At 40.0% G+C, this 20198-nt stretch overlaps 5 protein-coding genes across 5 annotated transcripts; 4 read left to right on the top strand and 1 right to left on the bottom strand.

Moving 5' to 3' along the window:
- Nucleotides 1-271: 271 nt before the first annotated feature.
- BCR41DRAFT_424146 (Rtr1/RPAP2 family-domain-containing protein) lies at nucleotides 272-2128 on the bottom strand. The gene is made up of 4 exons (XM_022030380.1): nucleotides 1730-2128; nucleotides 1516-1611; nucleotides 1200-1408; nucleotides 272-1060 (listed from the first exon to the last, which is right to left on the bottom strand). Exons 1-4 carry the CDS (start codon nucleotides 2018-2020, stop codon nucleotides 544-546), a joined length of 1113 nt encoding a protein of 370 aa, XP_021878794.1. The 5' UTR covers nucleotides 2021-2128; the 3' UTR covers nucleotides 272-543.
- A 350-nt stretch (nucleotides 2129-2478) lies between these two features.
- BCR41DRAFT_358557 (adenylsuccinate synthetase) lies at nucleotides 2479-4994 on the top strand. Its single transcript, XM_022025062.1, has 6 exons — nucleotides 2479-2816; nucleotides 3008-3077; nucleotides 3185-3280; nucleotides 3468-3573; nucleotides 3759-3945; nucleotides 4093-4994. Exons 1-6 carry the CDS (start codon nucleotides 2682-2684, stop codon nucleotides 4801-4803), a joined length of 1305 nt encoding a protein of 434 aa, XP_021878793.1. The 5' UTR covers nucleotides 2479-2681; the 3' UTR covers nucleotides 4804-4994.
- A 2730-nt stretch (nucleotides 4995-7724) lies between these two features.
- Nucleotides 7725-8798, top strand: BCR41DRAFT_358555 (hypothetical protein). Its single transcript, XM_022025061.1, has 2 exons — nucleotides 7725-8167; nucleotides 8286-8798. Exons 1-2 carry the CDS (start codon nucleotides 8114-8116, stop codon nucleotides 8694-8696), a joined length of 465 nt encoding a protein of 154 aa, XP_021878792.1. The 5' UTR covers nucleotides 7725-8113; the 3' UTR covers nucleotides 8697-8798.
- Nucleotides 8799-11235: 2437 nt separating this feature from the next.
- On the top strand, nucleotides 11236-12424 carry BCR41DRAFT_358552 (hypothetical protein; the record flags this gene model as incomplete). The annotated part of the gene is made up of 1 exon (XM_022025060.1): nucleotides 11236-12424. Exon 1 carries the CDS (start codon nucleotides 11353-11355, stop codon nucleotides 12421-12423), a length of 1071 nt encoding a protein of 356 aa, XP_021878791.1. The 5' UTR covers nucleotides 11236-11352.
- Nucleotides 12425-14447: 2023 nt separating this feature from the next.
- BCR41DRAFT_388308 (hypothetical protein) lies at nucleotides 14448-20140 on the top strand (the record flags this gene model as incomplete). The annotated part of the gene is made up of 12 exons (XM_022027990.1): nucleotides 14448-14723; nucleotides 14830-14930; nucleotides 15019-15165; nucleotides 15256-15304; nucleotides 15417-15563; nucleotides 15638-16752; nucleotides 16873-18482; nucleotides 18602-18814; nucleotides 18932-19076; nucleotides 19237-19470; nucleotides 19557-19671; nucleotides 19794-20140. Exons 1-12 carry the CDS (start codon nucleotides 14507-14509, stop codon nucleotides 20138-20140), a joined length of 4440 nt encoding a protein of 1479 aa, XP_021878790.1. The 5' UTR covers nucleotides 14448-14506.
- Nucleotides 20141-20198: the final 58 nt, after the last annotated feature.

Raw genomic sequence — 20198 nt, 5'->3', positions numbered from 1 at the left:
TTAAATTAACGTCTATTACTGTGATTTGAGCCTCACCGTCTGTCACTGGAACTTTCATTTTTCATGTTTTCATTAATCGCAACTCAGCTATACCAAGGTAGCAAGCACATCAAATCCCAGCGAAAAAAAAAAAAAAAAAAAAAAAAAAATAGACAAAGGATGTAAATGCTCATGATGGAAGAAAGCTTGAAAATCACCTTCCTAGTGCTACATATATGAAGTATCCTTTTTTATTGCAATTGTATTAAAACCATTGTCTGGAGATGAATACGCTATCAACTTTTTTTTTTTCCTTGATTAAATGCACCAGCTTATCCTGATAATACTTTTCATAACATCTTTACCTGTCAAGACTTATAATAGACTCAAAAGTAAAGCGTGTTTACAACCAGAATTTCCAGTAACTGCTTCTTTAATACATTGCACAACCGATGGTATAGTTTCAATAAAGATTCCCAAATTCTTTTTCTATCGATATCCGCAAGGAAAATCATAAAGAGAATCTTATGTGTGTAAATGTATGTACGATGGGAAACCACATGGTCATGCATGAGTATCCATAGATGTAGAACTTGCTGACCGCTGCATAGGTGTGTCATTTGATATTGCTGAATCACCTTCTGCAAGCGTGATCCGTGACATTTTGTTTTCAATCGTGTGAATGTTATTAGATCCTTTGTTCGGTTTTGAACTTGCGCTACGGTGCACAGGAACACGATATCCATCGACAGCCTCATGATTTTGCTGTTCAACACTATTGTCTCCAAAGACTTCCTCCATTTCCTGATCCATATTGCTCGTATCCAATGGATTGCTGGGGATTTCTCCTGTGGTATCACGCTCAATGATCTTGATATATGATGGTGTTTCTGGAACAGAGGCTAGAAGGGATTGGACATATTCATTTCCAAGCGAAGATCCTGCTGGCGCTGGTGTTGGCGATGAAGGTTGTGGTGACATAGGTGGTAAATCATCAAGTGTATGTTCTGGTATAGTAAAAGCTGGTGTTGGCTTCGTCTCGCCTGCTGTTGCACCCTGAGCCCTCAATGCTTGAAACTCACTGCAAGCACATTAGAATAAGAGGGAGAGGATAAGAAGAGAGAGAATAAAAACAGAAAGTAAGTAACACGACCTGTCTCGTGGCGTGGATTAGTTCTCTTATCCTGTTAACAAAAAGATGAATAGGACATGAAACGTACGCAAGCTCCATGCCAAGCGGGACAATTGATACTCTAGCGACTTTCAGGTGTTCAGAATCAACATCCAAGAGATATAGAGGCTCCTCTGTCAGCTGAGACTCGAACCAGCGCGATGCCGATAGACATCTTGAAGAACAGAATTGCTTGAGTATGCTGATATCAAAGACTTTGCGTTCATTCAATGAGATCCGGAATTTTCCTTTCACATCCTGTACACGTTTACAAAATGAAATAATTTAAGGATGTAGCAAAGCAAAAAAAAAAAAAAAAAAAAAAAAAAAAAGAGAGAAACGCATGTTGGCATAGATGTACATACGCGTGGTGGCTCAGAGCAGAGTGGATATCCGCACAGCTTATTGATGTTACGCTCCTCAATGATATCCTGGTAATGCGATTGCTTGATCCTGTTTGCCTACAATGGATCAACCAAGCAAAATCCATGTAAAGGGTTAGATCCCTGGCTAACTGGCATGCTGGAACACTGGATTCATATACCATTGACTTGTTCTATCTGAAATATCAACACTTACCGCCTCTCCAAGAGTTGCCTCGCTCACTGGATCTGTCAGAGTCAATGTCCAGTCCAAGACCATGCTTTCGTATCTTTTATGCAGCTCAATATTTTTCTTTAGTAGGATTTGTTTCTTCGTCAACTTGGGCTCATTACTCTCAGCTGGTGATACTTTTGCAGAAGACGAAGATGAGACCGATGTTTTTGAAGTTGAAGCTTGCTTCTGTATTTTTGGTAAATATTGCTCCACAAGTGGCGACCTGTCAACGACAATGTCATCCTTCATAGTAGGGACTGATCTTCTCGCCATGAGGAATGCCTTTTCTCTCTTTTTCTCACACGAACACGAACAAGAACACGTTTTGTTTTTTTCTTGCAGAAGCAGCTGCTGTTCTCCTTTCTTGTTAGTGGAATGGAGTAAGAATGTTAGGTGTTGGCTGCAATGCTTTTTTTTTTTTTGAAGTAATGTCACAGTCACATGACTTCAAAGGCATACCAACAAGGGGCTATGTCCGTTGTATTCACCTTTGCAAGGCGTCGATGCATTGACCTTCACTGCAGGGGATACAAATCTCATAGGCTTCTTGGAATTGGTCTACATGAAACAATAATAAAATGTCTATATCTGTACATGATAGACAACAAAGGCGGGTGCCAGGACAATCAATGCTAATGGTGACGGTGACTGACATTCATTTTTTCTGTTGAGTCAGCAAAAAGACTCTGCAATTGAGAATAGATAAAATTTTTTTTTTTTTTGGGTATAAAAGCAGGCTATGGCCTGATCAACTGATTCCGTTTGGTAACAACTTGCCTTTGTTCATTTCAACCATTTAGATTGATCTTATTCCACTCTCACAGACTCTCATTCTCATCCATATTCACATTCATACTCCCTTTTTCTTTCCTTCTCTCTTTCTCATCGTTTTCCTTTTCCTCTTTTCTCCTTTCTATCCAAGCTTCTTTTAATCATGTCTTCAGCAAAGTTGGCTGGCATGTCTAACAAGGGTGTAACTGTCGTGCTTGGTGCTCAGTGGGGTGACGAAGGAAAGGGCAAACTTTCTGACATCCTCTCCCAAGAAGCTGATGTCTGTGCTCGTTGCCAGGTGAGGCTCTCTCTTTCCCACTTCTCCTCTCCCTCATGGTCTGAATTAAGAGTGACAGGAAGATAGGAACATATTCATTCATGGTCTTTGTAACCTGGATCTGTTGTGATCATGAGTTCTGACTTACAGTAATTAGAACGCTTGCAGTAACTGACCTATAGCAATTGGTATGGTCTTCTTTTTTTTCTTAGGGTGGCAACAATGCTGGACATACCATTGTCGTTGGCAAGACCAAGTATGACTTTCACATGCTCCCTTCTGGTATGGAGTATATTTGATCATTGCTCCCCTGGATAAACAATGGATATGTCGATCCGAAACATCAAGATATTCTGACATTCTGACATTGGCAATCTTTGTAAAAATAGGCTTGATCAACAAGAATTGCACCAACATTGTCGGCGCCGGTGTTGTCGTCCATATTCCCTCGTTCTTTGAGGAGCTTTCTAACCTTGAGAAGAAGGGTAAGATTGCTATTGCCATTGCTATTGCTACACTATTGTGGCAAAGTCAAAGTTCTGACATTACAATGCAACGATCTATTCTCCGCTTTATTTTATTTTATCGCTTTGCCTTTCCTGGAGTCTCAAATCTATGACTAACAAATCAGGTCGATCTTTTGTTTACCTTCATCCCTCTCGCCGTCTATAGGCTTGGACTGCACTGGACGTATCTTTGTTTCTGACAGAGCTCACCTTGTCTTCGACATTCATCAGATCATTGATGGACTCAAGGAACTTGAATTGGGACGTGGAAGGTGAGTCATCTTTTTTTTTTTTTTTTTTTCTTTTTTTTTTTACTTCAGTATATGCAGACCATACTATATACAACTTTCATGGATTTAGTGTCAATCTTGCATCCACTAAAAAATGAATGATTCACCTTGATGTTTTTTTTTTTAACCATTCTTAATTTTTTGTTTTCCTGGCTTTGGAAATTCAGCATCGGAACTACCCGCAAGGGAATTGGCCCAACCTATTCATCCAAAGCTTCGCGCTCTGGTCTCCGTATACATCATTTGTACAATTTCGAGGAGTTTGAGCAAAAATTCCGTACCCTTGTTGCCAACAAGCATAAGCGCTATGGCCAGTTTGAGTATGATGTGGAGGCCGAATTGGCGAGATACAAGGCAAGTAGATCGAGAAAAAAAAAAAAAAAAAAAAAAAAAAAAAAGCGCTGTAGACTTTTTTAAAAGCTGTAATAAGTAGTAGAATGATGGTGTAGCCCACAAAATCTGTTTATCTAACCATGCCATTTCCCCAATTAATGAAAAAAGGCCTATGCTGAGAAACTCAAGCCCTATGTCATTGACAGTGTCTACTACTTGAACAAGGCCATCAAGGATAAGAAGAAAGTCCTTGTTGAAGGAGCCAATGCTCTCATGCTTGATCTGGACTGGGGTACTTATCCTTATGTCACTTCATCCAACACCACGATTGGAGGTGTCTGCACTGGTCTCGGAATCCCTCCTCAGACGATCAGCAAGACCATTGGAGTTGTCAAAGCCTACACAACCCGTGTTGGTGGAGGACCATTCCCTACTGAACAGTTGAATGAGATTGGAGAGTACCTTCAGTCTGTTGGCTTTGAGGTTGGTGTCACCACTGGTCGTAAGCGTCGCTGCGGATGGTTGGATATGGTCGTTGTGAACTACTCAACTATTATCAACGGTTACACCTCATTGAGCATCTCCAAGCTGGATGTCCTGGATCAATTGGATGAAATCAAGATTGGTGTTGCCTACAAGGTAGACGGCAAGCTCTTGGAGGGATTCCCTGCCAATCTTAGTCTCCTTGAGAATGTCGAGGTTATCTATGAGACTTTTCCAGGCTGGAAAACTGATATTTCCAAGTGCCGTCAATTTGAGGATCTCCCCGCGAACGCTCAAAAGTACATTCGTCGCATTGAGGAGATCTGCGGTGTTCCTGTTGAGTGGATTGGTGTTGGTGTTGACCGTGATGATATGGTTGTTATCCCACAGGCATAAAGACCGTGATCTCTTTTTCAAGATCATGCGAGTGCCCTTACATCGATTTGAGCGAATATGTTACATATACTAAATAGCAAGAATAGGCGCTCTTTGGTCTTTTATTATTGTTTATGGTGGATGGTATAATATAGAACATTTGTGCCGAATATAACAATGAACAGTTACATCTATACGGCATTAACCAAAAAGACATCAAATGTGTTGCCATTAGGGGATCCGTTTTTGTACTTGACAAAGAATATGGATTGGCTCTGCTGCTCCCTGCTTCCTGTCTTGTAAGCAGTATTTTTTACTTAGAATTGAATGGGATTGGGTCTTCAGGAAACACGTTTGCTAATTAGTGAGTAAATGTGTCGTTACTCACTACCGTGCATTATATTCCTTTAAAAAAAAAAAAAGTACTTAATTGTTGTGGCTGCAGTATTTGTATCTTTCATAACAGTTGTTTTGTCACCATTCATCTCATGTCTGTGGAGAAAAGAGTCGCTGTATCTTTCAATTGAGCCAATAAGCTTTTTTTTTTTTTTTTTTTTTTTTTTGCACTGATAAATTAATAAATATTCAGGAACACTTTAACTGTAATCAAGTGATTAGTCGGTGTAACTGTCCATATAACCATATAAATACTTTTTTTTTTTTTTTTTTTTTTTTGATGGATTGGATGGACTAAAAACAATAGATCAATGCAATCTACCATTTATCACATATAAATGAATACTTGAAAGGACCTTTGTGGATGTGGGAGCATCATCAAAAGTAAGATCAAGTGCCTTTTTTCCTTCTTTTCCTTTGATCAGGGACAGCGGTATCGATACTTAAGACGTGCATTACACAATATCTATATTGTATTTTGATAGACATGAGCTTGGCTCCTACCGACACATCCATCTTGAATCCTATGGCTTTTACGCAAATAATCAAAACAAACTGTGACAAAGAAGAAAAAAGGCACCAATATGTCACCATCAGCATCCCTTAAAACTTTAAAAAAGTAAAATGGGGACTCAGTTGATCTGACGTCTTTGATTGATTGTCCCTAGAAGAGCATGCTAGTCTATACTATACCCATTTCGATTCTTTTCCTCCACGCGATGAACAAAGTTGTCATTGTCGTCATCGGTCCCTGTATACGCTGTACCCTGTCCCTGAAAACAACAAAATGTCCATCCGATTCTATGATGAATAAATCATTGCAGCAGATGACGACATAATTACGCTGCGCAAACAATAAAAATATATGTCGGAACCATGAACATGGAAGAGAAATGAATAGAAAGAAAACTCTTTTGATTTTTTATTGTGGAACATGTTCATGTATTTATATATAATATTTATATATACATGTCCATGTTTATTATGTCAACAATTGACACTTGACAATTAACTATTACTAAGAGCCATGGTTATTTGCCATAACTTACTACTATATCACCATCCTATTTGCCTCTCTCATGTGGTGATTTGTTGTCATATAAGAGGTAAAAGACGCGCTTATATACAGGCCGCGTACATTTATTGCAAAAAAAAAAAAAAAAAAAAAAAAAAAGAAAAATCGGATCGGAAGACATAATCAGACCTTTTTTGGGAAGCGACCGGAGTCTAATGTTTGGTTTATAGAGTGCTGTTATTGAAAATTTATAAATGTTTGAAAAAGTGCCAGTATGCGCCAACACCTTCAGGACCCTGTTTCAGTTATTACTCAGTGAATTATAAAATGTTTATGCAAGATGCTGGGGAACCATGCACTATGTTCATGGCAGCCATATAGTCATTATTATCATTATTGTCACCATTTCTGAATACATGTCATACGGAAATCAGTATTAATTGAGATTCATAACATGAAAAACATTGTTCGGTCATAGATTGTAGAACAGAAACACACTGGATGAAAAACCCTCTTGGATACGTTTGGTATATGTGTGTGGAGCTGAATTGAATAGAAAGAGCGAATAAGGTTATTCTTGCATTCGTTTATACAGAGTACATGTCGTCAGTAGTAGCTATTCGTTGTAAAAGGAAGTAGAAAGATAAAGAAAGAAAAGGAAAAAGAGGGAGATGCAGGCCTTGCAGCTAGTTCCTTTTGCATAAGCCCTGATGAACGGGGTGTTTATGATTCGATAATAAGGATTGTGAACTTCATCCGCCTGCCGATCATGTCTCGCCTTTTTTACTCAATCTAAAGAAGTATCAGAGCGAAAAGAGAGGCTGTGTGTCTGCATTAAAAAAGAAAAGGAAAGAAAAGAAAGGAAAAAAAAAAAAAAAGCACTAATGGGCCATGGACTATCTAAGCAATAGACATGAGCAATGAGGTTCACGTTGTGGAAAATGACACCACAACTGTAGCGCAGCTGCAACACGCGCGCACGGAGCGAAATGGAGAAAAAGAGATAATGGATAGTTTTGGTTAGATACGCTAACACACGGTTGCACTGACAGGGCTTGATTACCCCACGATGGCTGAATTTTGATGGCCTGTTGCGTGCGAAGACTTTGGGCGGGCTGTAAAAATAGGTTGACGAGAAGAGTCATCACTTTTTCCTGTTCCACCCCCCTTTTGCCTGCTTTGGTTCGTCAAAACCTGTGCGAATCAGTGAAGCGAAGATCAAACATGTTGTCAACTGAAAATGGAAAATGGCGACAAAGGAGCTGAGTCCAGTTCACGACTAACCAGTCCGCGGAATAAACTGAAATAAAATACATGCATACATTTTCCATGCTGATTCGTCATTTTTCAATTGATTGTATACATATTCATTCGACTGTGCTCTTTGTTTACTAATCTATATACATGTTATTCAGTTGAATAGATTTCTATCTATCCAGATGACTGCATTTCCTGAATGTACTCATATTATATACGACTCAACATGTTGACACGGTGGTGTCATCATTTTCTATCACAGCTTGCCTCATTTCTCATCCTTACTCTCTTACTCTCTCAGTCTGCGCAACCTTCCTCTCCTCTCCTTCATATAAATAGCTCCTCTTCCCCACCCTTTCCTATCCATCTCATATCCATCTTTCTCCAATAAAGCAGATTCATATATGATTCTTCAATACCACTACAATCAACCCCATTCCCTCCTATCCCTTCTCTGCCTTTCACTCTCGAGACTTCGAGCGATCTCCACCTCCATCAGCTGATCCCTGCCTCTTTTCTATTGTTTTCTATTGCTTTCTATTCATCCAAAGCCTTATTCATTTCTGGCACCTTTAATCCTTTACATATAAAAAGGTCACCACCGCTTTCTTTCCTATCCACAGATCTACAGCTCTCTTGAAATAAAAAAAAAACCTATCAACAATGGATTTGAACTGGTGCCCTGTTTGCGAACAGCATATCCCACTTGCATGGGAGGTAAGGCTTTCTCTGCTTCAAAATAAATAAAGTAGTTTTTCTCTACAACACTATAAAAAAATAAAGACGTTGATATTTATTATTATTCTATTTTTTATTTTTTCTTTGTCCTAAATAGTCAAGTCTTTACTGCTCTGAACGTTGCAAGAATGCTGATGCCCTTGCATCCAGCTCCATTGGTGGTTATCCTACAGAGATGCCTTCTTTCTCCCGTGGAAGTCAAAAGAAATCAATGACTTCTTCCACCTCCCCTTCATATTCTCCTTTGTCTTCTCCTTCCTTGATCGGCATCAACTCGACCCCTGCAACAACAGCATCTAATAACATGTATCCTTCGCCTCCAACGTCCCCTATGGGCAACTATATCTACAACAAGACTTCCGGTCACGGTCGTATCTCACCACCATTGTTCACTTTGGATCAACCTGCAGTCACACCAGCATATGATCTCCAATTGCGTCGCAAGTCCACAACGACCGTTGTTGCCCCACAATATGCAGTTCCTTCCAAGAAAGGGTTCTTCCTATAAATACGCGCTAATCGTTAATGTATGTGAATTAGTTACAAGTGTTGAACTAGTTCCGTGCACGCGCCAATCTGGACCTGCAGGGAAAAAGCAACCACAAAAAAAAAAAAAAAAAAAAAAACTTTTAGTGCAGGCGCACCCAAAGATGTATATATATATTATACTATTCCACACTTTTTCTCTTCACGATCCCTCTCTTCAACTCGACTCTTGTAAATATATTCAGAAAAAAAAATAAGAAAAAAAATAGAAAGTATCTCTTCGAGAATGTAGCATAGGAAAATAAAAAATAAAAAAATCATAATCATCCTTGAAAGAAAAAAAGCGTTTCAATTTTATTCATGGATTGTCTTTTGTCCAAACTACGAGGTTTAATTATGTTTTTGTTCATGGTGTTCCTTCTATGTTATTGATATTTTGTTCTCTCGGGTGGGTAACCGCGGAATAAAGACGCGTGGGAAAGAATGCGGTGAAGTACAAGACAATTCCTTTCCCCTACACCCCCCAAACTTTACTTTTGCCCTTTCTTTTCTAGCATTCCTTACAAGTGGCTCTTTTTTTCTTTTTTTTTTTTTTTTTTATAGTTTTATTTCTAGAAAGATCTCTTTTTGTTATTCCCCTCTTTGTTACCCGCCATTCTGTATGCCTATTTTTTTAGGACGGGCAAATCGAAGGAATGGGGAACAGAGGAAGATTCAAAAGAACTGAGAAATGTCCCTCCATATATATACCATAGAAGTTGTTCTACCGCTGCTTATAGACTAACGTTCGGTGTCACAAAAGAATAACATGGAAATAAATATGTTTAAACTACAGCACTCTTCACTATTAGAGGTTAATGAACGATTCGTTGTTATTAATGACTGTAAAATAGTCGTAAGAACAGGTGGATGAGACAAGAAATACGCCAGTTATTATATGGCAGAAGAAAAAAGAGAACGTGGCAATGTTGACAAACGTGATACCTTTGCATAAAGTAATGCACTAACCATCTGGCAGCATCTACCCAGACGCAAACTATCCCTGGAGAGAGCAGACGCATTTTTGCGTTGTCAGTAAATATGAATACGATCCCACAGTGATTGCTACTTCTCTACTAAGGCACAGAAAGAAACAGAAGTAATCTGTACAGATGGATGGTGATCTGTGGTATGTATTGTCGATGAGGTTGGTGATCAAGAGGACAAGCACAGAGATAGAAGATAAAAAGTGTCGAAACCCAGTTTCCAAGTCGTCAATAACTCCAGATGTTCTATTTTATTCTCAACAGAGGCTACTGCATATTTAACCAAAGGATGAAAACGAACAGTACCCTTGGATAAAAGTGCGGTCAATGCCAATGATTCGACCAGGACCACTTCACCGAATATACGTTACAAGCTTATAAAGCCTACCGAGCTGTAGGAGTCAGAGAAAAGACATCTGAAGAGTCGTGCAAGGGTCTAATCTCATCCAACTATCAAAAAAAAAAAAAAAAAAAAAAAAAAAAAAGTCAAAAAGAAATGAGCAAACCTTTTCATCTTGTCATCATCCATAGAATTGACATCAAAATGGCAGACCTTCAATTTCAAGAATTCCGAATGGTTGACATCATTGAAAAAGTTTGTGTTAGGACTACCTCTATTTCCGCAAGCAATAACAGCAGTTCACCATACTATGTGGATTTGCAAGATGTTCAAGATGTGTTTCCGGATGTGTTGTGGTTCAAGTTGGATGGGTTTCCCGTCCCATTTCTTGTTGACTATAATGGCAACAGGTACTTTATTGATCATAACGCTTATTCAGCTGTTTTCGGAGAACAAGAGAACCCAATTTAACGCTTTTAATTAGAATCGAGCCTCTACGTATTGCTTTCTATCCTAACAAGGTCCTGGACATCATTACAGAAGCGCAATTTAAAGAGTTGTTGAAGGAAGGCAAAGAGAGCGACCAAGAGATACCTAAACTGCAATGGGAGCTAATTAGACTGCAAGTGAAGATCAAAGAGAGGGACGACGAGATGCTTAAACTGCAATTAAAGGCCAATGTGCAAAGTCCAGGTCTTGCCAACCTTCAGAAGAGTGCTAAAGCTATCCTTAGTCAGGACTTTGAGCTACATGACTGTCCAATCCCTCAATTATTTATAATTTTGCCTGCCGACCGCATCAAGTGGGACCAAAAGGATGTCTTGAAGAACAAGATCCGTCTTCATTTCCTGTGTGAGGGTGAGGAGCGCGCTGAAAAGGCAAGCGGGAGCGGTCAGAACCAAATTCATATTGCCAAACACGAAGGATATGAAGTCCAAAATGTCACGGAATTCTTTCGCAAGTATGGAATGTACATATTCATCCTTCTACAGCGGCTCAAGTTGGGAACGTCTTCGCTTACTCCGGTCAATGCTACAATTGATCATTCAATCGACTATATGGAGGCACTCTCTAAGAAATATCCGGCCTTGGACGACATCAACACAATTGATGACTATGAGGGACTCAGAGGAGCAGATCTTCAACAGCTGAGTACATTCCTCCGAATCCACGAAGAAGACAAACGAAATGGTGATCTGTATAGGATCACGACCGAAACAAACGGTGGCAAACATTACAAATGGGTTTGTTGCGATCATTTTCATCCGACGTATGACAAAAAAATACAGAAAGCGTTCGAAAAAGCAGTGGAGATGAATGGCGGCAAATATGACTCGCAGGCTGGTAAAGCGACCATCACATTGAAATCAAAAAAAAGAGCTAAAGAATTCTTCGGCGCTTTGGCCAAGGCAAGCCGTATTTATGAACTGGATATCACATTCAGTTGGGATTGGGCCAAGACTGATCTTGAAGCATTTGAGAGTGCGCTAAAGAAGTCAAATGTGTCGATTCTTCGGCTTGAACTTGGACAGTTTCAAGAAAGCAGCAGCAGGAAGCTACTTCCAACATCCACACTATATGCAATACTTACTCGCACCATAGAGCATAGCAACATGAAGGCGATTCATATTGTTCTATTTCCGGATCTCAACAAGCCTTCCAACCTGCAGCTCAAAGGCTTGCCGTACCTTCATAAGTTAACCATTGAGATGAACTCGCGAGAGATTGGACCTAGTGAACTTCAAGCACTTGCAAAGTCACTCAAGATCAATACGGCTTTGACTACTTTGGACCTGAGGGACAGTCCAATTAGGGGTGAAGGAGCCCATGAACTGCTAGAGGCCCTCAAGGATAACGAGACTTTAACCACTATGAGCTTGACAGGTAATTTAATTGGGGATGAAGGAGCTGTTACGTTGTCAGAATCACTCGAGAACAATATGACTTTAATTTCTTTGCAGTTGGATGGCAACTCGATTGGGGATAACGGAGCGCTTGCACTGTCAAAGGCGCTCAAGGTCAACACAAAGTTGACCACTCTGAAGTTGGGAAATAACTTAATTCGGGATGAAGGAGCCCAGGAAATGTCAGAGATGCTCAAGAGCAATAACACATTAAGCGCATTGCACTTGGATGGCAACTCAATCGGGGATGAAGGAGCTCTTGCACTGTCAGTGGCACTCAAGGCTAATGTGACTTTAACTACTTTGGGCTTGGAAGGCAACTCAATTGGGGATGAAGGGGTTCTTGCACTATCAGAAGCACTCAAAGTTAACACGACTTTGACCACTTTGTGCTTGGATGGCAACTTGTTTGAGGATGAAGGGGCTCTCAAGCTGTTAGAGGTAGTCAAGACCAAGACGAAATTCAACCTTATTACGTGAGAGGAGTCCTGATGAATAACCAAGCAGTCTTGGTACTATTCGAGGTGCTCAGTGTTGTTGGGTCGAAATAAGGCCTTAGGAATGTGAATTAAATAAATGACTGACCTTTTACATCTCTTGTTAAAGACAGCATGAGGATTTAACATCATTACTATGCTATGCAGTATTCATGGACAAACCTTTCCGAGCAAAGCTCATGTCCGCTCTAGTCACACGATAAAGTATACTTCCTATGTCCGATATTGTGAGTATTTTTTCTTTAACAATTTCAACCTCATAAATGCAATCCGTTATTGTTTTGAATAGAGACTTGAGATCTGCTAGACATTTCTAAATCGATTTGCACTGATGAAGCCCATGGAAGGTTAAATTCACATATGTCTGCAAAAAAACTAAAAGGTAATAAAAATAAGGGAATGGCTAGTGGAGGATGTATTTTTGTGTCCCATCCATGGCGAAGGATAAAAAGTCTAGAGGTCGATTATGATTGTATTCTTTTCCTTGAGAATGCTGAAAGTTTTTTAATTGTTTGTAATATAAATGTTCTCCTTGTCCAAAGATGTATACATATATTTAGAGGTCAAAGTTCGCGTTTACTGTATTCATAAACAGCATGATACTAACAACAGGGGTAGCCTGTACACAACATCAAAGAAGTGAAAGAAGAAGAAGAAATAAACTGCTGTGAGCATCATGTCAAAAAGCTTTGATGTCTAATTTGAATGATCAAATATCATGGATATTGGCTTTACTTTTGTCAAAGTCGGGGCCATGCCCTTGTAGAACCGTCGGATGCCATCCTTTTCGTAAGTCTTTCTAAAGACGTCCAATGTTGACGTGTACGTTTGTGGATATTAAGGCGTACCTTAAGTTTGTAACCGATATCCAAAGAAAAAGTAGAGATCAAATGTGAGAGAGGAGTGATTTAGAGTAAAGGAAGTCTTAAGCCCATTTTCCGTACCACCGACCCTTTCCTGTGTAACCTTTTTCTCAACCTCTAGTACAACATTTTTTTGCAAAGAGTATGACCCTTTGGTACAGAAAATGGGTCTTCGCCACACACGATCCGCAGCACTAACTTCAATCTCTTACTTTTCACACAGTACACGCCAAAATCAGACAAGACTTTCAGGCGACTGTCCTGGCACAGCTGCGAACTCCTCGACATTAATCTTGACCGTACGTTTCTTTAATACTTACCAATTTTCTTTTCCCATAGTGGATCAAGGATATGGACCACCCAAGGGTCCATTTAGGAGATGCGATGCATCGTTGTTCTATAAACTTGCGAAACAGGCAAGCGTGACTTGAGGAAGAACAATGAGAAAGAGACATCATCAATAACATTGAGCAGATATTGCCGTTTTTTTATAAAAAGATGCTACATGGACTATGGGTTGGTCATACAAAATGGCCTTTCTGCAGCATAATGTGTCTTGGAGCAAAAACTAATACGCAGGCTCTGAAAATGCACGGACGACTTTTTTTGAAAAGAAAAAAAAAAAAAAAAAAAAAAGCGAAGATTTCGTAAGATAATAGGGGTAATTCCATGTGTACCGTTCTATCACCCTGTACATGTATAATGGTCCTAGAAGTTTGCGGCCGGTAGGGTTGAATTTTGTGTACAGTATATTCGAAAGCTATCCAGTCCCTGTCAAAAAGATCTCTACTCCAAAGTGACTCTGTGCATTTTGCTTTCCTCGTCATCCTGCATCAACGGACAGCTTTTTTGTTCAAGGACTTGTTTATTGGCAAAAATATTAGGGCTGATTAAAGTTCACGCGAGGAAAACAAACATCCAAATCGTTTTGTGTAATTCACAACGGAGCTATTTTCTAGACTTGAGTTTGCATCTATCTGTTGTTATTACTCTAACGGGAACCTCAGCATCCCGCGGTGAAAGAGATTCCCGTAACATTTGATTATGCAAGCAAAGAACGGAAAGTATTATAAGCTCTTCCTTTTTCTTTTATGCTCTTCAATGTTGATCCTCTTTCTCTCTCTTTCTCCTCTCTATTCTCTACCTGAACCCATTGCTTTTTTTTATCATCGTCTGCATCCATATCCTGTTTGCCCAACCATCATGGATGACGGTCTGAGGAATGAGCCGACTACACAGGCTCTTTCGAATGCTTCACCACTGCACCTCTTACCCAGATACACGGCGTCAGGAAATGCGGATGTCATTATACCCATCGAAGACAATGAGACATCAAATGCACCTACCAGCGAGCCATATATAGGCTCTCACTCCTCCGAGCTATCATCATCGCCCGCACTGGCAGCAGAACTAGAGAAAGGTGCAGAGATCTCAAATATAGCCGACTTGTACAAAGTTTCGTGTGTGCATTTGCTTGTAGCGATAACTCTCTAATATATTCTATCCGAACATGAACGAAATACCAGGAGTACGATGGTATTTTAAACAGTCAGAGTTAGAGATCATAGGCATGGCTGGAACCATTGAACAGCCGCCCGTATTTATCACGCCCAACAAGGATTGGAAGGTAATGTCAGGAACGATATTACAACAGCAACATATACAAATGAGATCATTTCAATACTTATTTTGTCCTTCTCTTTATCTATTACTAGTGCTTACTTGAGACACAAGGGGGGCTTGTGCATGGTTGGTACTCTATGATACTTGGCGTGACCCTCAGCTCTAGGTTTACTCATAGATCTGATACACTGAGAATCGAAGCGAAGCAACTTGACAGCAACCGATGTAGCCTGAATGCTGTAAGTAATTCTCAAGCCTTTTCCTCTCTTTCTTATGTGTGGCCATGTTTCCAACCAATTCAATATATTTCCTCCTTATGGTTTAACTAGGCAAAAGAGTATACCACCATCGCAAAAATCGATGAGATCGGCTCAATCCGTACGTAACATTGATCAGTGTTTATGTTTGTAAATGAGTGGGGTCGTATAGCTCATTTCATTTTTATAATATTAACTTTAACTCTCTTGGTTTTGTTAACATGCGGCCTTAGAGGAGGAAACCATTATGAGACTAAAGTTGCATCGGCAGATTGAGATAGTTGCTAGTGGATATATTGAGCTTTCAATCAACGTGAAGAAACATGATCCGTCGAGTCTAAGGTTGCATTACGTTGAATTGGATGTAGGGCTCACAGCAGGTAAGAAAACTACTTTGAGGTAATCATTTGAATGTTACATTTAGAGTAATACACCTTTTAATGATACCCTGCAGATCTTGTTTTGTACGGTGAACTCAGGCCTCATCATATCATTGATGTGAGTCATGTCGACAACACTCGGGATAGAACCAAGACGATACACTCATATGCGCTGAATCCCTGTGGGTCGCATGCCGCAACACTGTGTTTCACTGAAGATGGTCAAGGTATTATTGAGCTCTGGTCCCTTGACTCTAAATTGTCCGAAGAACCTCAAGGCAGCACAACAAAGACACATATCGCTCCCATTGCACGAGGGGATAAAACTTTAATCAAAGTCAGTGACCTTCTCTCGAGTAATATCTCCATGTCAGCATCGGATTCAGGAAACTATGTCACAATTCACTCTGCTGAACCGATATCAGAATCCTCAGTTGGAATAGAAGACACGGTTGAAAATGTAGATAGCACAAAGCCATACAATACCGTCTTTTATTTTCTTTCCAGCGCATCCAAGAAGGCCTCATCTAGAAAACAGCAGTTAGGAAATCCTTGCATTGTCCGCCAATTTCGAGGCTATGGAAAGTTCCATTCATATTCATCTAGCGATAACCAAGGAAAGACAAATGAATATCACATCACTTGCAGCGGGTCTTCAATATTCATCCACAATCCCGATAAGAAATGGTCACAAATCAAAACTTTGGCTATGGCAGCGGAACCAAACTTTGAGGCTGCATCAGAATTAATCACGAGCCTACGCGGCAATTGCTTCGCATGGACTGGTAATAGAGGTGTAATATCTTTCTGGAATATCGCAAGCATGAAGCAGACCTCATATATCTCAGTCGCCTACGATAACACTGGACCACTTGTCAGTCTATCTGGAGATGGATCACTGGCGGCAATCTCTACCATGGGATGTATCAGTATCTATGAAACATTCTCGGGTATGAAGCTAGGCGACTATACCGAGGGCCTAGGGGATAGGCGGTTTGAGGTGATGATGGATCATCATATCTTTAGGATATTTGACCAAGACCCCTCTGATGATCTAAAACATCAATTTATTGAGTGCAAGTTCATAAGAATACGCGACATGGAGGTCATCCGTACTTTCCCAATCCATAAGGATAGCAGCCTTAACTTTCCAAGTCCACTGAAGGGTCAGGTTTATGGCTATCGAGAGGTGAGAATGAGTTAACCAACTTCTATGACCGAATAGGATGTTGATGGGTGTATGTGCCATTATATAACTTACAGCAGTCCTTCCTCACCACTTCTTTACATCTTTTCTGCATGTTAATAGGGACCTATAATGAACATCACTAAGCTGGATATTGGTACTATCCCCTTACCTGATAGCAAATTTAGAGAGAAAGATTTGGAAAGGGTAGCGTTCAATCAAATTATCCGCAAACACAGGCTTAGATTCATATTGACTTCTGATGTCGAATTCATTTTGACCCCCTACACTGAAGGGACTAGTGATGCGCTGACTACCGTCAACATTACTCGTATCAACCTGGCACCAGAACGACAACACCATCCTCCTGTATCCTTCTCATCCTCGCCTTCAGATTCAGTCATTACTAAGAAAAAAGGAATGAGTTTGAAAATACTGCTAGGACCTTCACATATAGACCACTCCTGCATATTTCTGCCAAAAGCCTCGCGAATTGTGCTGGTGACAGGCCGATATATGCAAATGTGGAAGTTGCTTGCAGAGGGCGAGTCGAATTCATCGGAGCTTGCAAAATTAGAGCTTGTGTGGGCATTGCAGGCAGAGGATTGTCGGAAGCACTCTACCGACCTTCCTATCTACAGAATCACTAGTGCCACGGCTACCGAAGATGGGATGCAGTTTGCTTTAAAGCTTTTTCCTAAGAGAAAGGGTGAAGAGTCCAAGCATTCATTGAAAACATCAAAAAATTATGATGGTTATAAAGTCATGAAGCTCGTTTACCCTCCTGTGGACAATTCCGGTACCCTAGAAAGGAATCGGATATCTCAAGGCATCTGCGGCGCCATAGACATGTATGTCGGTGGTAACTTAGTGTGTCAGGCGGCTGTTATCCAATATCTGGAGACCCTTGTTCGGCCATCTTCGCAGAATCCGGTCTCCTGCATTTTCACATTATGTGAAGCCTGGACATATGCAAATCGAAATTTTTTGGAGCAGATCATGAAGGCTTTATTGCCTCCAACAAAGATCACTTGGATCCCGGACTCGAAGGCCATCGCTGCTCATAAACTCAATGATCCCCTTAAAAAGGTTTTTCAGATTGCAGAGAAACAGCCTGCGGTCATTGGTGTTGCTAAAGTGATTATGGATTACTGCATCAGTCATGCCAGCAATTCTTGTAATCTCTCGTTTTTGACCCCCATATTTGGGTCGCTGAAGCAAGTTATGACCATGTTTCCAGAGCAAGCGTTTGATTGTATTGAGCAAATAGCATACATTCCAGTTAAGGAGCGGCCTTATATTATCGATAACCACAAACTTGCCTACCCACCAAGGTTTCGATTCAAATTCTGGGAGCCACTATCATTGCCACTGCCTAAAATGCCGGATCCGATTATGCAACTACATGTAGTGGCCAAGCAACGGGATCCCAAAAATGACCTGTTTACACATCCATTGTTCATGGCTTCTTTTGATGCATTGTGGTTCTATCCCGAAGACAAAAATAATGTCGAGGAGAGAACTGACCATGGCGGCTTGGATAAGAAAATACTGTCTCTTGAAGAGCGGATCAAATCAACTGCAATAGTATCTAAGACGACATGGTGGAAGTCAATGTTCTACATGTTTCTTTTCAAGTTGAATCCCAGGAACCAGTTGTACGTCCAATGCTACAACTTTAATCTGGATTTTTTTGATAACCCAGCCATTGCTGCCTTGGTCGCATATAAATGGTAAGGCAATCAACAATGACCTCTTTTTTTGCTTTCTTTTTTTTTTCTCCTTACGTTGTTACTATTGTCCTTAATGCTTATTGACGAAGTACTTTGTCCATGTCGCGACATGTAAACAGGAATACGATTGGGTTCTCTTATTGGCTTGGCAGATTCGCATTTCAATGCATTTATTATATTCTGGTCCTTGTGGTTGCTTTCATGCAAGTGTATTATACCGGCGAGGACCGTACTCCCTTTATTGGGTTATTTAGTGCTATTATCGTCATGTCTGCCATTTTCATATGGCTTGAAGCCTTGCAAGCATATCAGAATTGGGAAAAATACAAAGAGTAAGACGAGAATGGGTATTTCTGCCAATTAGTCATCGATTTCAATGTTCAAAACGTTTACTACTGAGGACTATTTAGGTTCTAACATCGCTTTCATTCAATACTCTTGGTATCTAGGTCACTGTATAACCTGCTTGACATGTTCGCGTTTTTAATACCTATGGCTGCCGGTATCCATCAATTGATTGTCATCTTCAATAGCGATCAATTTGGAAATACCAGGCTCGTGAGCTTCAGCGTCCTGGTTGTGTTTCTGCACATGGTATGTATTAAGCTTCTCGTCTCTTTCTTGCCTTCTTTTCTTTTTTTTTTAAGCAGCTGTATGATGACGGTCTTACTCTTCGTACTTTTGACGGGTGAACACAGGTTCCTTAAATATTCTTTTCTTTTTCTTATCTTATTACTTCTATTTTTCTAAATAGCTCTTTGAGCTCAGAGTCAACGAGATGGTGTGCAAATATGTGACAATTATCCAGCATGCTACTAAGGAGATCCAAGTCTTTTTCGTGATCTTTGCAACAGGGGTCATTGCATTCACAATTGGGATATTACATCTGCTTCATGCCTGTCCGACAAGCGGATGTGAGCGAATAGAAGATGAAGGATATTTACCTTTGCATTTCTTCGGGGCACTATCAGCAACGTACTTCATGATGGTAAGTTATTTCATTTAATTATATATATTCACATATTAGAATCCACTATCTCACGAAATGACCACATTATTTGTTTGATAATGTAGGGCGGTCGTTATGACCCTGTTGATCCAAAGTTTTCTTCTCAAGACTGGGCTTTCCATATCATGATGATGATATTCTTTTTCTTTACAGTTATCTTGATGCTGAATGTACTTATTGGTACGTATTATGTGGCGCAATTACTCTTTACTTTTTTTTTTTTTTTTTTTTTTTTTTTTTTTAAAAAAAATATATATATATATATATATATATTAATATTGGTAGTTGTGCCTCTTATTTAGCACTTATCAATGTGGCATTCACAAAGGGTGATGATGGATGGAGATTGACATGGATTGAATCACGTCTGCGATATATTGAGGCGGCTGAAAATATGTCATATCATATTCCTGGTTACCGTGAGACGTACGATTGCTTCCCAAGGGAAATCTATTTCACGGCGACTACGCAGCAGATGAAAGCTTATCAAGCAAAATTGGATGCTGAAATCAATAAGGAAACGGGAAAATATATAACTAATGTGGATGCCCGCGTGGAACAATTGCAGAAGCAGCTGCAGGAGCAGCAGGCGAAGCAAGATACGCATATTCAGGAACTCAAGAAACTGTTGCTTCAAAATACTAGATAATAATAAATTAATGTGATTCGAATCTCCATTTCCGCCTCTTTACTGATTGCAGTTCAAC

Source organism: Lobosporangium transversale, assembly GCF_002105155.1.
Source record: "Lobosporangium transversale strain NRRL 3116 chromosome Unknown BCR41scaffold_34, whole genome shotgun sequence".
Classification (NCBI taxonomy): Eukaryota; Fungi; Mortierellomycota; class Mortierellomycetes; order Mortierellales; family Mortierellaceae; genus Lobosporangium; species Lobosporangium transversale.
Note: the sequence above shows the minus strand (reverse complement) of the source record. Positions and strands in the feature narration are given on the sequence as shown.

What these genes read in the sequence shown, in the direction of transcription:
- BCR41DRAFT_424146 (XM_022030380.1), bottom strand. Translation starts at nt 2,020, where the DNA reads ATGGCGAGAAGATCAGTCCCTACTATGAAGGATGACATTGTCGTTGAC. An exon ending in TCTGCTCTGAGCCACCACGC is followed by an intron (nt 1,409 to 1,515) that starts GTATGTACATCT and finishes AAACGTGTACAG; the next exon opens with GATGTGAAAGGAAAATTCCG. An exon ending in CCGCTTGGCATGGAGCTTGC is followed by an intron (nt 1,061 to 1,199) that starts GTACGTTTCATG and finishes ATGTGCTTGCAG; the next exon opens with TGAGTTTCAAGCATTGAGGG.
- BCR41DRAFT_358557 (XM_022025062.1), top strand. Translation starts at nt 2,682, where the DNA reads ATGTCTTCAGCAAAGTTGGCTGGCATGTCTAACAAGGGTGTAACTGTC. An exon ending in ATGTCTGTGCTCGTTGCCAG is followed by an intron (nt 2,817 to 3,007) that starts GTGAGGCTCTCT and finishes TTTTTTTCTTAG; the next exon opens with GGTGGCAACAATGCTGGACA. An exon ending in CCGAATTGGCGAGATACAAG is followed by an intron (nt 3,946 to 4,092) that starts GCAAGTAGATCG and finishes TAATGAAAAAAG; the next exon opens with GCCTATGCTGAGAAACTCAA.
- BCR41DRAFT_358555 (XM_022025061.1), top strand. Translation starts at nt 8,114, where the DNA reads ATGGATTTGAACTGGTGCCCTGTTTGCGAACAGCATATCCCACTTGCA. An exon ending in ATATCCCACTTGCATGGGAG is followed by an intron (nt 8,168 to 8,285) that starts GTAAGGCTTTCT and finishes TGTCCTAAATAG; the next exon opens with TCAAGTCTTTACTGCTCTGA.